Here is a 15623-nt window from a genome sequence, read left to right on the forward strand (position 1 = left end):
ATGCTGGCATGCTTGCGAGAGTCACATGTCGTGACTGGGGCCTAAAAAGGTGCACCCTTGCGATCCTTTATAAAGCAGCCATTATTCCAGCAATCACATACGCCTCCGATGTCTGGTTCCACAAAGCCTCAACAGTGGTAAACCGCAGACGACTGGATATTATACATAGACCCATCCTAGTGACCTTCACCCGAGCATGCAAGACAGTCTCTACCCATGCACTACAAGTGATCACGGGTGCTCTCCCTCTTGATCTTGAGGTGACTCGCACCGGCATGCTTCAGCAACTCAGACGCAGCAAAGCCACAACATTCCAGGACCACACCACGGACCTGGCAAATAATTGTAAAGCTAAGAAGTACAGGCAGCAAACCTACTTAACATCAATATGGCAACAACGCTGGACGTGTCTGACAAAGGAGACATCACCCGAAGGTTCCTCCCAAACTTGCAACGAGTATACCCAAAATATCCCACATGGCTCTGCCCTGGTCTCCATGTCACCTACCTTCTCACTGGACATGGAGCCATCCGCTATAAGCTTAACCTCTTTGGACTAACAGATAACCCAGCATGTGCATGTGGCTCCCTTGAAACCTGGGACTACCTGCTGCACGAGTGTGAGTTGTATGAAGATCTTCAGGGTAACTTCATCACACGAGGAAGTTACCCTGAATCCTAAAAACTTCAATCCTAAAAACCAAGAGCACTACCTACTGGAAGACGAGGCAACCTACAATGCCCTCACTAACTTTGCACAGTGCTTATTTGCAAGACGACAGACTCTACCTGTGCCACCAAACCCAGAACAACCAGAATAAAACAGCATACATACATACATACTGAAACTGAATATTGATCCATGGACAGGACATTGATCCCATGAGAGAACTGAACCAACAAATGACAATCTGCATGGACCGCCACCAAAACCCTGCTGACTGTCCAGATTTCCTACTTGCCGATCTATGGACGGAGTCACCAACAAACTCGCTGAACAACCTCGTTGGGTTCCCGGATGGCACAACCCTGTTGCCTTGGCACCTGGCCTGCAGCCTCTTGCATCCATGCCCTATTGGCGATCTGGGCCAGTCCCCTTGAGTGGCATACTATTTTTCCCTTTCCCTGCATGGGAAGGGGAGGAGATGGTTTTGCTGTCTCCTCCCCCTTCTTCCCTCTGGTGGGGCATGGGCATTCTCCACTGTAAACTGGAGTTGCCTTCCCTTTCGGCTCCATATTTCTATCTATCTCCCCCCAGTCTTCAGCCTTCTCCCCACTCTATCTGACAGCAACGTGAACACGCCCCACACAATCTAAAGTCACCAATCTAAATTAATTTTGCCGAACATTCTAGACTTCTCCCTAGCGCTTCCCGCAACGTGTATGCGATCATTTTTTTTTTTTTTTTTTTTTTTTAAGGTCCTAGCCACTGAAATCTCAGGAAATTAGGTGGCAGGACCTGCCAGAGTGAACTATATACTAGTGGGTACCTGATCTGCCTCCACGGGGCGAAAGTGGGGCAACATCAGGCCTCAATAGGGGTCTGGCGGCTAAATGACCACATGAACAACGGTACAAGGCATCACACACATATACAAAGTCCATACACTTTTAAATCTCTGGCTTTTCCAGTCAACTGGTTCACCCACAATGTAAACTATGCGGAGATGGGGGAAACCCCTGGTGCCGTTTGACCCTAAAAACACTTTACACTTTACTTCTTAAATGACTTGACAATTATCTCAATCTTGATATTATCCCAGGATCTTTTCACCCAGGTACAAACTTCTCCTATAGTTGGTTTCTTCACTCTTCCTGCCGGTGTCAAATTGTCTCCAGAAGACTTCATCCATTGGTTCCATTTGTCTCTCATGGCAGCTTTGAAGGGTTTGTTAATGCTGACATCAGGTGGTTGGAGCTCGGATGTCAAGCCTCCAGGTATGACGTCAAGTTTTGTTTTTTGCTCTGCAGCAATCTTCTTTGTTTTTTGTTATGTGTGCCCTGAACTGATCAAGCACCAATAGGGCAGGTTTGTGTAAGAGCCCACCTGGTCTCCTGCTCCAAACTTTCTCAAACTAGATCTTCATTCCATTCTGATCCATCCAACCCTTGTCATGAATGTGGACAATCACTCCTCGAGGAATGTCTTCTTTTGGCATTGTTTTACGTTTGGAAATCAGCATAGGAGACAGCTTAGTTCTGTCGGCACAACAAGCTTGAACAACTGTATAATGGCTTTTTTCATGTCCACTTGTCTTCACAGTTACAGTTTTCACCCCTTCTTATCAACAGTTCTGTTACTTGGGACATCAAATTGAAGGGGGACTTTGTTCATATTTGCAATCTGTCCCAACTCAAACTGATGTGTCTTCTGACATTGAATGACAAAACGATGAAATTCAAGGACCTTCTGCTCATAGCTTTCAGGCATCTTTTGGGTAAGTCTGGTGCGTGTACGCATGCTTAGTCCATTCCGTTTCATGAACCTGAAGCACCAATTGTGTCCTCCTTTGAAATCAGTAACTTCTTTTTCATCAGCAATTCTTCTTGCCTCATGCTGAACCATCTTTGTGGACACAGGAATTCCAATTGCCCTTTGCTCTTCAATCCATATCTTCAATTACCTCTCTAAATCAGGCCATTTTTGCTGACTTGCCTCTCAAGGCCTTCTTCTGCAGTGGCGTTTTCAATAGGGTTTCTTCTTCCTGTAGCCAGTCTCGGATTGTTTTCTCAATCGGAGGAGGACCAAACTTACATTCAGCAGCATGATTTCCATTCACTTTTAATTTGAATTCAGCACTGTACGAAAATCTTTTCTGAGCCATTTCTGGGCAGAACGTGGCAAAACGTGACCTAATATATCGGTAACAAGTGCGAAAAAATGAGTGCAAAGACAACAAACGCGAAAAAGCGGGAAATGCAAGAAAAAAAATCTACAACCACTGTATAAGACGCACCCAGTTTTTAGACCCCAAATTTTTCGAAAGAGGGTACGTCTTATACACAGGGAAATACGGTACTTTTGATAACCTTAAACATACATAAATGTCGCTATATTCTTCCTCAACAGCATCAGAGACACTTAGGTTTCAGTGGCGCCTCCGTAGCCAGGTGGGAAGGAGCAGCAGTACGTAGTACACGCTTCTTGATTAGACCGGGGTTCGAGCCCGTCACCACCAAATACGGAGGATGCGGAAAGGTCAGGGAATGACCACCGCATATTCCCGGAGCAATATGGCCTTAGTTGCTAATGCTCCTAAAAAAAAAAAAAAAAAAAACCAAACCAAACCAAACTTAGGTTTCACTAAATTACCAAGTTAAACACAGATTGCCAAACAACACAAAGAATGCAACAAAGCAACTTCTCTGACTCTAGGTTACAACAGTGGAAGCTACTTGAAGCAGCAACTAAAATTACAGTATATCAAAAACATCACAAAGTGCTTTCAAAATATTTTGTTATGGAAGGTGGTAAATGTTTCTGTAAGGATATTAGTGGTCTTTGGAATGAACTGAGCACTGAGCAATGAATGACATTAGGATTGTGTTACAAAATTAAGTTTAAAAGCAGTTTTGCTGCACAATGGAAATGCATTCTCATCAGTTCTTCTACTCCATGCTGTTGGAGTAAATGCATTACCCACTAGTCTATAGGGAGGTTGGACAAAATACTGTTGTTTTCTATGTTTGTGGAACAGTTGTGCAACAGCAAAGCATTGTATTGTGAAATAGTGGGAATAGAGGGAGGTTATTATTGTTATTTGGTTTTTTTAGGAGCATTAGCAACTAAGGCCATATTGCTCCGGGGATATGCGGTGGTCATTTCCTGACCTTTCCACGTCCTCCGTATTTGGTGGTGACGGGCTCGAACCCCGGTCTAATCAAGAAGCGTGTGCTACGCACTGCTGCTCCTTCCCACCTGGCTATGGAGGCGCCTACAGAGGGAGGAATTTTACCACAGAGAAGTAATATAAAACATGTTCCACTGATTCAACAAAAAACGGTTCTTTTCCATCTTTGCATATAAAGTTTGGATTAATAAAGAATTTTGTTAGTGCTTTGGATAAAGGAAGGAAGGATATTCTGCTATTTAAGGTGTTTTTCCAGTTTACCAATTTTGTTAAATTGGAAAACAAAACACTTATTTTGTTTTTCCAATTTACTTATTTGAGGCTTTCATTGAGTCTCACATAAACTATTCAAAGATAGTGTATTAGCATTAGTAGAGGCATATGATGCAAGAAAGCAAGCTTATGCAGCATCAGCCAAAAAAAAAAAAAAAACACTCCCATTTCACCCCTCTGTTTGTTCGAAATACCTGTCCAGCTGAGCTTTAAATTTATTTAGGCTATCAACTTCCACAACAAAGGATGGAAGTCTCTTCCACCAACTACCCACTGGCTAAAGGTAAATTTCTACACATCTAGGAAGAATCCCATTGGCACTGAGCATGCTCAAACCATTCAAGGCTTTATACACCTCTATCAGATATCAGTGGATTTGAAACAAAACCACAGGCCTCCAAACTAGCAGCCTGGTGACTGTATAAAGCAGTTGTGCAATCATTTCTTGGAAAAAGGAAAGAACATATTTATGAATCTCTAGTGTCAAGTTTACAATGTGATAAAAATATGAGCTGCTGAATGTCTCTGAAAATTTTTTTCTTTATTCTCATCACAGTTTTTGTAATATGATGGGAAAGTACTAAATCACTGGGATACCCCTATGATGGGAGATTACTGCTGCTTTTTTAAGAGGGGAAAGTAAAATTGACTATAAGATACAGGCTAACTCAGCCATGATTAAAGAGGCATTTATAAATTTCTCTGGTTGAAGACAGTACTTAAACACACACACACACACACACACACACACACACACACACACACACACACACACACACTACTGTGACAGACTTTCTTCTGGATATGAAAAGCCAGGGCTTGCTTCCTGCAAAGCAAATGCTGATGAAATGATATTCAGGTTCCATTTGTAATTCAACTGGATCAAATTATGGTGAAGTATGGTTGTTCTGTAACAAACAAACCTACTTGCACGATGATAGGACTATTATTAACCCTGGGTATAATCCCATGCGCAGCACAGGGCCTGAAACTCTGCACTCAGTATACAGGAGGTGACCACCCAGGCGTGAATCAACATAAACAGGGGACAAGGGTTGTGGTGTGGTATCCACATCACACAGAGGAATGTCACCCCTCTTGGTCATCAGACAATACTAGATGGTATTGTCTGGTGACTCAGATGAGATTACTCCTGAATGATGAGAGCAATCTCATCAATTCAGAGACAATAACCACCACTTGGCTTACTGAAGGCTTGAAGTGGAACATTAATGTTTATTCTCCGCTCTGGCTACCTGCATCTCATCGATCATAGAATATAAGTGATGTCTTTTGAGGTTATGATGGGCATCATAGCAGGATCCAATATTCCTTATATTTTGAGGGCACAGCTCAAACAGTATTCTAGGCTGACTGCTAGATAGTCCACTGAAACAAACCTAATGTAACTCTCTAGGAGGCATCAAATCAACTAGTGTATAATCTTGCTGCACCTACTTTGTCAGCCAATAACTGGAGGGAGTCCAAGTGGTGAGTATGCAGGAGGCACTGTCAAGGACTGGGTATATTTTTGCTATACATACACCATATCCAAATATTATGCATAAATAGTCAAACAAACAAAACAAACTTACTTTGGATCTTAAAAAGATCTAAATCTCCAAAAACTTCCTCATTCATTTCACAAATATACAGGGTCTCAGTTCCAATCACAATGATGTCCACTTCCACCTACAGTCTGCCAAGTCCGACTTACTTTTACTGACGAAATCCTGATTGTTGGATGGTGCCCACATCCATCAGAATGCTGAGTTGATGCCTAATTTCCCTCCTTGGCTAGATGGTGCCTCCGTAGCCAGGTGGGTAGGAGCAGCAGTGCATAGCACACGCTTCTTGATTAGACCGGGGTTCGATCCCGTGCCCACCAAATACGGAGGATGCAGAAAAGTCAGGAAATGACCACCGCATATCCCCGGAGCAATATGGCCTTAGTTGCTAATGCTCCTAAAAACCAAATAACAAACAAAAAACAAAACAACCTGATTGTTGGTTGCTTCAACTACCCAATCTCAATTGCCCTAATTATTCAATCGATGATTTCTTCTGTTTTATAGGTGGTACTTGTTCATATATATTCTCTGATACTGTTTGTCAAAAAGTAACTAATTTGAAATCTCCTCTGGCTTAAAATCTTTACTCCATTCTGTCAAATGCATCTGTTGCATTTAATATTCTTCCAATTCCACTAAATCAGAACTCTGACTTCCTTTTCTTGAAACTTTCTCCAATGTAACTTTCCTAACAGTGAAATAATTTTCCAAATGATGAAGGATCTGTTCAAGATAAAAATGTAGCATATTTTAATCAGCTTGTATCCAAATCTCCAGCATCATTTTCTGCCTACACTAAAGCTTGCAAAAATTGTAAAATGGTTATTAATCAATCCAAACTTAATTTTGAATAGGCTACAAGTAGAAAGATCACTTCTTGTTCAAACAGTAGTCAAGCATTCTGGTGTGCCAAAGTTATTGGTCGCATCTTCTGACCCTATATACTTCCACCTCTGTTAAAAACTAATGGCTCTATTGCATCTTCAGCTAAAGATAATGATGCCTTACTAGCAACCTACTTTTCTTCTAACAGGGGACAGGGGTAACTCTTATATTGACAACCTTTATAAACCACCTCCTACCATACCCAATACACTCCACTACCACATCCTACCATACCCAGTACACTCCATTATCATACCCAATACATGCCACTCAATGCCTCCCATGGTTTTCTGACAGTACGTTAGAAGAATTTGGAATAGTGACAAATGGGCCTGGAGTACTGGGGTCCATAGTTTAACAGATATTTATTTAAAGTATACCCAGTATAAAATAAAATAAAATAAAATATTTCCAGAAGCTTTCGGAACTCGTGTCCCTTTCTCAACTGATAAAATTTTTTTAAATACGCTACAAGCAAAGTGTGGCACGTTACTCATTCGTCATTGTTGTAGCACGGACGTGTGCTGCCTTGCGCCAGTGATCATCCATCAATAAAACGGTTGTCTCCAGGATTGGATGTATACGCATGCCTTTCTGGCGATTTAATGCCTTAGGGTTGTTCATTATGTTTAGTGACTCTAGCCATAGGCGGTGGCGAAAGTGTCGCGCGTGGTCCACTATCTCAAAGTCGCGCTTGGGGTCAAGATCGTGGTTGGTAGCCCAAAAATGTTCTGCAAGCGCGGACTGGTCAGTTTCGGCAAGCCGGATTGCTCTGTCGTGTTCCGTGAGGCGATCCTGGAGACGTCTCGATGTCTCACCCACGTAGCAACTGTTACAGGCCCTACAGGTGATACGGTACACTACATTGCTGCGTAAGACAGGTGTGACAGGGGTCTTCACACTGGAGACAAGTGAACGTAGGTTCCTACCTGGTAATTGTACACATTTTATGTTGTAACTTCTCAGGATCTTCGAGATACGTCCTGACACTCCTGGATAGTACGGAATGTAGGCGGATGATATGCCGACTTGCTTCGGAGGTCTTGGGTTGGAAGTAAGTTCTTGTGCCTGTAACAAGCATCTGTTTAGTACATGGGATGGATAACCGCATCTGGTTAAGTCCGCCTTCACACGGGAGATCTCGTTACGTCTAATTGTGTCGGTGCTGGAATGGCTCCAGGCCCTGGAGAACAGGGTGCGGGCAGTGCTATTGAGATGGCTTGGAGCGTGGCCGGACCCGTAGTTGGTGAATTGACCGCACCACATGGGTTTGCGGTATACTGAGGTCTCTAGATGTGGGCCTACGCGATGCACTAGCACGTCCAGAAACGGGAGCGAACCGTCCACCTCTGATTCTACGGTAAACTTGATGAAATTGGATAGAGAGTTGAGGTATTCTAGTAGTACCGTTTCAGAACCACGTGGTATTATGGTAAAAATATCGTCGACATATCTACACCACGTTGTAATAGGTGTAGGTGGGTTCTGGTGTATCTGTTTCTCCAGATCTTCCATGGCGATGTTAGCTACTACGGAACTGACAGGGGCACCCATAGCAGTGCCATGTACTTGTTTGTAGAGTGAGTCTTCAAAGGTGAAGATGCTGCTAGAGAGGCATAGGTTGAGGGCGGTACAGATGTCATCAGTGGATAGTGACGTCCTGGATTGGAGGCTTAAGTCGCTCTCAAGGAGCCTTCTGGCGCAGTGCACGGCCTGTTGGACGGGAATCGAGGTGAATAAAGAAACCACGTCAAATGATGCCATGACAGAGTTATCAGGGATTGAAATGTCCTTAATGGTGTTAATGAATTCACTGCTGTTTTTAACGGTGTGAGATGTATTACCTATAAGAGGCGAGAGGAGGCTCGCGATGTGTTTGGACAGTTCATACGTTGGGGCACTGCAGCAAGACACTATAGGTCTGAGAGGAATACCCGGTTTATGGATCTTTGGTAATCCGTAGAATTGTGGTAGTTGGCAGCCAGTAGCACGCAGAAGATGGTGAGTCGCGGTCGGGATCTTCTTATCTTTAAGCCATGCGTGGACAAGTTTATTAACATTTGCTTCCAGACGTTTCAAGACTTTAACGGGAGGATCAGGTAGAGGTTCATATACGTTAGGATCGAGTAATAGGGCCAAGGCTTTCTCTCGGTAGGCTGATCGGTCCAGCACAACAGTCCGGCGCCCTTTATGTTTTTGGGCTACCAACCACGATCTTGACCCCAAGCGCGACTTTGAGATAGTGGACCACGCGCGACACTTTCGCCACCGCCTATGGCTAGAGTCACTAAACATAATGAACAACCCTAAGGCATTAAATCGCCAGAAAGGCATGCGTATACATCCAATCCTGGAGACAACCGTTTTATTGATGGATGATCACTGGCGCAAGGCAGCACACGTCCGTGCTACAACAATGACGAATGAGTAACGTGCCACACTTTGCTTGTAGCGTATTTAAAAATTTTATCAGTTGAGAAAGGGACACGAGTTCCGAAAGCTTCTGGAAATATTTTATTTTATTTTATTTTATACTGGGTATACTTTAAATAAATATCTGTTAAACTATGGACCCCAGTACTCCAGGCCCATTTGTCACTATTCGATCACTTTATGGCCATAATACCTACAACGATTGTGCACAGTTGCAAAAGTGCTTCCTCTCAATAGCTCGCTACAGGCAACATTTACGCTTCGCCCACAGATGCAAAAGCAATCGAATTATACCTAAAGGGTTCCGATACAAAGCCCCGTTCCACAACTCTCATATGGATCGTGCCTGCTTTAACTTCAGCCTACGCACGTTAAATTTATGGATATCCCATCTCCACCGTGAAATCAGGAACGCTGACTACAACAAGTCCAGACTGTTACAACATATACAAGGTAAGGTCTCGCCTATTGTATTTACAAACCTTATACATACCATCTGCCATCGGGCTAGTCAGACCTCGGATACCTACCGTTTACGCCAACAGCGCAAGTTCATAAACTTGAGCATAGAAACTAACTCCTTAAAGACGAACACTCGTTCAGACGACACGACTTCTTTCGTCTTGAATCTAAGTAACAAACAACTGTCCAACGAGCAGCTGAGTGTTTTATCAAACGGTATGAAATTCGCCGTTATACCATCGAAACCTCCCATCACACAGCTCGCTATGGGCATAGAAGCCAGTATTACCAACCTTCCCGAAGAAACTGCCAACGAGATCCGATTCAAGACTGCCGCAGTCCTCCGCAACACTCGAAAAACGTGCTCAAACCTCAACCACCGCCAACGTGCCGCCCTGTCATCTATAAGAAAAGACAACTCCATCGTTGTACTTCCTGCGGATAAAGGGCGCCGGACTGTTGTGCTGGACCGATCAGCCTACCGAGAGAAAGCCTTGGCCCTATTACTCGATCCTAACGTATATGAACCTCTACCTGATCCTCCCGTTAAAGTCTTGAAACGTCTGGAAGCAAATGTTAATAAACTTGTCCACGCATGGCTTAAAGATAAGAAGATCCCGACCGCGACTCACCATCTTCTGCGTGCTACTGGCTGCCAACTACCACAATTCTACGGATTACCAAAGATCCATAAACCGGGTATTCCTCTCAGACCTATAGTGTCTTGCTGCAGTGCCCCAACGTATGAACTGTCCAAACACATCGCGAGCCTCCTCTCGCCTCTTATAGGTAATACATCTCACACCGTTAAAAACAGCAGTGAATTCATTAACACCATTAAGGACATTTCAATCCCTGATAACTCTGTCATGGCATCATTTGACGTGGTTTCTTTATTCACCTCGATTCCCGTCCAACAGGCCGTGCACTGCGCCAGAAGGCTCCTTGAGAGCGACTTAAGCCTCCAATCCAGGACGTCACTATCCACTGATGACATCTGTACCGCCCTCAACCTATGCCTCTCTAGCAGCATCTTCACCTTTGAAGACTCACTCTACAAACAAGTACATGGCACTGCTATGGGTGCCCCTGTCAGTTCCGTAGTAGCTAACATCGCCATGGAAGATCTGGAGAAACAGATACACCAGAACCCACCTACACCTATTACAACGTGGTGTAGATATGTCGACGATATTTTTACCATAATACCACGTGGTTCTGAAACGGTACTACTAGAATACCTCAACTCTCTATCCAATTTCATCAAGTTTACCGTAGAATCAGAGGTGGACGGTTCGCTCCCGTTTCTGGACGTGCTAGTGCATCGCGTAGGCCCACATCTAGAGACCTCAGTATACCGCAAACCCATGTGGTGCGGTCAATTCACCAACTACGGGTCCGGCCACGCTCCAAGCCATCTCAATAGCACTGCCCGCACCCTGTTCTCCAGGGCCTGGAGCCATTCCAGCACCGACACAATTAGACGTAACGAGATCTCCCGTGTGAAGGCGGACTTAACCAGATGCGGTTATCCATCCCATGTACTAAACAGATGCTTGTTACAGGCACAAGAACTTACTTCCAACCCAAGACCTCCGAAGCAAGTCGGCATATCATCCGCCTACATTCCGTACTATCCAGGAGTGTCAGGACGTATCTCGAAGATCCTGAGAAGTTACAACATAAAATGTGTACAATTACCAGGTAGGAACCTACGTTCACTTGTCTCCAGTGTGAAGACCCCTGTCACACCTGTCTTACGCAGCAATGTAGTGTACCGTATCACCTGTAGGGCCTGTAACAGTTGCTACGTGGGTGAGACATCGAGACGTCTCCAGGATCGCCTCACGGAACACGACAGAGCAATCCGGCTTGCCGAAACTGACCAGTCCGCGCTTGCAGAACATTTTTGGGCTACCAACCACGATCTTGACCCCAAGCGCGACTTTGAGATAGTGGACCACGCGCGACACTTTCGCCACCGCCTATGGCTAGAGTCACTAAACATAATGAACAACCCTAAGGCATTAAATCGCCAGAAAGGCATGCGTATACATCCAATCCTGGAGACAACCGTTTTATTGATGGATGATCACTGGCGCAAGGCAGCACACGTCCGTGCTACAACAATGACGAATGAGTAACGTGCCACACTTTGCTTGTAGCGTATTTAAAAATTTTATCAGTTGAGAAAGGGACACGAGTTCCGAAAGCTTCTGGAAATATTTTATTTTATTTTATTTTATACTGGGTATACTTTAAATAAATATCTGTTAAGAATTTGGAACTTTTTCCTGTTCTGTGTTGCCTCTTTACTTTCTTATTCCACCAGTATTCTTTCTTCTGTTTGGAAATTTCCTCATATCCAGCCAGTTTCTAAAAAGGGTGATAAATCCTTCCCATCCAATTATCGACCCATTACTGTTACCCTTTATTCTTTCCAAAGTAATGGAGCAATCTATCAACCACCAACCTTTAAACTATCTTGAAACATTACATCTGATCAATGATCACCAATATGGGTTCTATCAGTATAGATCCATTTGTGGCTTATGTTACTCATCTATAGAAAAGTTAAATGGAAAAGTTTGCCAAAACTCAAGCAGTTGCTCTTGTCATTCCTACAGCTTTTGATTCTGTTTGGCATATAGGTCTTCTTAACAAGCTTTCATCTTATGGACTGCAGACTGTTTTTCGCAATTGCATATCCAGTTTTCTCTCTGACCGCTCACCACAGGTGATGGTAGGTGGCTCCCTATGTTTTAACTTTTCTTTTCTCCCACTCTTTTCCTCTTGTATATTAATAACCTTCTTCCACTGACTGGAAATCCTATCTGTAGTTTTTCTGATAATGGCACACTACACTCCACCTTCCAGTTTAAGAAATCTTGTCCTGCACAAACAGCTTCAACTTCTCAAATATTCACCACTAATTTCTTAAATACCAATCTCCTGATTTCTCCAGTGGAGTGAAGAAAACTTCGTTAACTTCAATTCTTTTAAAACTCAGTCCTCTCTTATTTCAAGAAAAAAATCTACTACTCTTATGCTCATCTTTGACGGACATAGGAGCAGTAGATTTCTTTTTCAGTGTTACTTTTCTTCTAATCAACTAATCACTCATATAAATCTGAAATACACTCTACCATGGAATATTGTACCCACATCTGGGGGCAGTGCCCCCAATCTTCTCCCTCAAGCTTCCAGACTCCATTCAAAAGAGAGCAGTCAGATCCATCTTGTATAAAGTCTCTCCACTCTCTGTCTCATATAGTTCAGTTTCTGCTACATGCCTTTTCTGTAGCTACTTCTACAGGCACTGTTCTTCTGAACTGGCATCTTCCTCTGCATAAAAAAAACAAACTGGATTTTCTTTTTTTGGTGTTACTTTTCTTCTAAACACCTATTCACTCTGTTTAAATCTCAAATCCATTCTACCACAGAATACTGTTCCCACATCTGGGGGTAGTACATTATCATCCCAGATGTGGGAATGATATTCCATTACTCCATTCTAGCTTCCATTCAAAAGAGAGCAGTTAGGTTAATTAATGACCCAATTCTTACAAAGTCTTTCTACTTTGTTTCATAGACAGTTCAGTTTTTGCTGCATGCCTTTTCTATAGATACTTCCATGGCACTGCTCTGAATTGGCATCTGTAATTCCTCAATCTTTTTCAATGAAAGTCTGAACTACATGCCACAACCAGTTAGTATCCATTCACTGTCTAAACAGTGAAAAAAACTCATGGAACCAACTTTGCTAGTTCCTCATTTATCCCTTCTACTTGTTTTCTGAAATAACACACACACACACACACACACACACACACACACACACACACACACACACACACACACACACACACACACACACACACACACACACACACACACAATTATAATCTACAGAATTCAAGTCTCGGTAAGTACTATAAGTTTTAATATCTTTCATGTTTGGGGGTTTCATAGGGGGGAATGCAAAAAATAGACCTCTCCAAATGCCATACCATCACAGACGAATGAACAAATTACCTTTGTATAATTACTTCTAAAACTGAATTATTCAAATAAAAATAAAATGGGTTAAATAAAATTCCTTGCTCTTTATACTCACCTTCCTAAATAACAGTTTCAATCAGTACAAATTATTAAGGGAGTAAAAACAGCAGTTTCTATATGGGTACCTCATCAAAGGAACATGAGAGTGGTGTGTTGTTACCCAAGGTTTAAAAAGTTAAAATTTGGTGATCAGACTTCAAAAATCAGTTTTCAGGTTGGATGCCAACATGCTGGCATTTGTTAAACATGCCTCATTTATAACAGTGAAAATTTTGCCTTCCTTTATTTTACTATTCCCTCTCAGAGCCTCATAGACCTCAGTCAGGTTCCCTCTAAGGTGCCCAACTGCCAAGCTCTATATCTTTTTTTAGATGCAATCTGCATAACTGGACACTACTCCAAGCATAACCTTACAATTGCCTTTTTACAGTAGGATTATGACCTCTGTATCTCTACAAGCAAATGCTCAATAAAACAGACCTTCCCTGCTGCCTGTCTACACTGCTTGGGGAACTTCATATCGAACTGTATCATAACTTTCAAACTCTTTTCTTCCTTCCTCTGCTGGCTTTAACTCAACTCCTCCAAGTATATAATTTATTTTCCTCAAGTGAAAGACATTGAATTTTGCTACAGTAAAACATAACTGCCAGTTTTTTGACTATCTTTAAAAGCATATCCAAGGCTCTGATCATTAACTTCTCCCACTTTCACATAATCTTCAAATTTTGACATCATGTCCTCTATCCCTTTGTCAATGTGATTTATGAAAATCAAAAACAGTGGCTCCATCAGTTAAATCTTCCATAAGAAGGCATTTGCACTTGTTTGGCCCACTCCATCTGCATATAAAGGCTCTCATCATACCCACTTTCATTTTTCCTTTGATTCCAACTTATCTCACAACAGACAAATTGTATGCTGGCATGCATAAGTTCTGAATCCTGAAATGCTTTTGATAAAAACTATGACTCCACCCAAACTCTCCTATCTGCCTGTCTTTCCTAAATGCATTAGACATGTTGTAGTGAAACACGTTACCCACTAAGTTTCTGTTAGCCCTAGAATATCAGCATTAGTTGTCCTAAGAGCAGAACTCAGCTACTCACTATACTGTGACATTACTGGAAATACATTTCACACTAAGTGTTCTCATGTTGTGTTGTTTACTACCCTAACACATCCTTTGAAGTTATTTAAGTTTGTTGCCATAACATTAACTTCATGTTCATTTAAAATATGCTGTCACTGCATCTTCTTAAGATGCTTAAGATAAATATGAGAAGGTTGTTTGGCTTTTTAAAGCCAAATAAAAGACCTTATAAAAGACCTCTTGAGATGTGCGCAAGTGTTACTTTAACCCATATCATCCAAGTACACATTATATCCCTGACCTTTCCTCTACCAACTGGTACTTTCCTTGAAAACTTAAAAGACTTTTCAATGAAATGCGCAAAGCCTTGCACCATCTTTGTTCAAATATATTCAGTCACTACAAACAACAGGTTTTTCCTACTTAGCCTTTTCCTTCACGAGGTTGCCAAACTTGTAGGGCTTGTGGTAATGAAATTTCCACTATGGCTCACTCCAGTTAATGTTTTTTGTGGAATTTAAAAAATAACATTTTCCAGTCATCATATTTTAACTGTTTTGTGTGGATGAGAAGGTCCAACATTAAGATTATGTAGTACTTTTTATATAGAAGATTGACTACTTTAAAAAGAATTCTTACTTGAAAAAAATTTTTTTGCATGATCCATCCATGCCACTTTTCAAAAAAATAATCATAGTAAACTTACAGATTCATTCAACTTTACAGTAAATGAAATAAAATAAAATTTTTATTTTATTTCAAAAATAAAAACTTTCTGTCTAAATGCCTTTAAATTTTAATTTGTGCTTATTTTTGACCCAATTTTCCAAACATTAGAGTGTAATTATGTAACCCCCCAAAAATTTTTAAAAGACTGTAAAAGGCTGACCTTGGAATACGTGACATAGTCTGTATATGTGATGAACTTGTGACGAAACATTTGAAGTAGTCTGGTAGTAACCATTATTTAGTGAAGAATTTAACTTACAAAAT

General features: G+C 42.0%; 1 protein-coding gene across 2 annotated transcripts in view; it reads right to left on the reverse strand.

The window, feature by feature from the left end:
* Nucleotides 1–15623, reverse strand: part of LOC150085566 (reticulocalbin-2) — a 95099-nt gene that overhangs the window by 35099 nt on the left and 44377 nt on the right. Inside the window, exons 4-5 of one of the 2 annotated variants that reach the window (XM_090374113.1) lie at nt 6332–6378; nt 3397–3408 (exon numbers count right to left, since the gene is read on the reverse strand). The exons of the other annotated variant lie outside the window; for it this stretch is intronic. Coding sequence (XP_090230239.1) covers nt 3397–3408; nt 6332–6378 — 59 coding nt within the window. The remainder of the gene's footprint in view (nt 1–3396; nt 3409–6331; nt 6379–15623) is intronic. 2 annotated transcript variants of the gene reach the window in all.

This window comes from Mastigoproctus giganteus, chromosome 5 (assembly GCF_048544385.1).
Source record: "Mastigoproctus giganteus isolate SK-2022 chromosome 5, ASM4854438v1, whole genome shotgun sequence".
NCBI lineage: Eukaryota > Metazoa > Arthropoda > Arachnida > Uropygi > Thelyphonidae > Mastigoproctus > Mastigoproctus giganteus.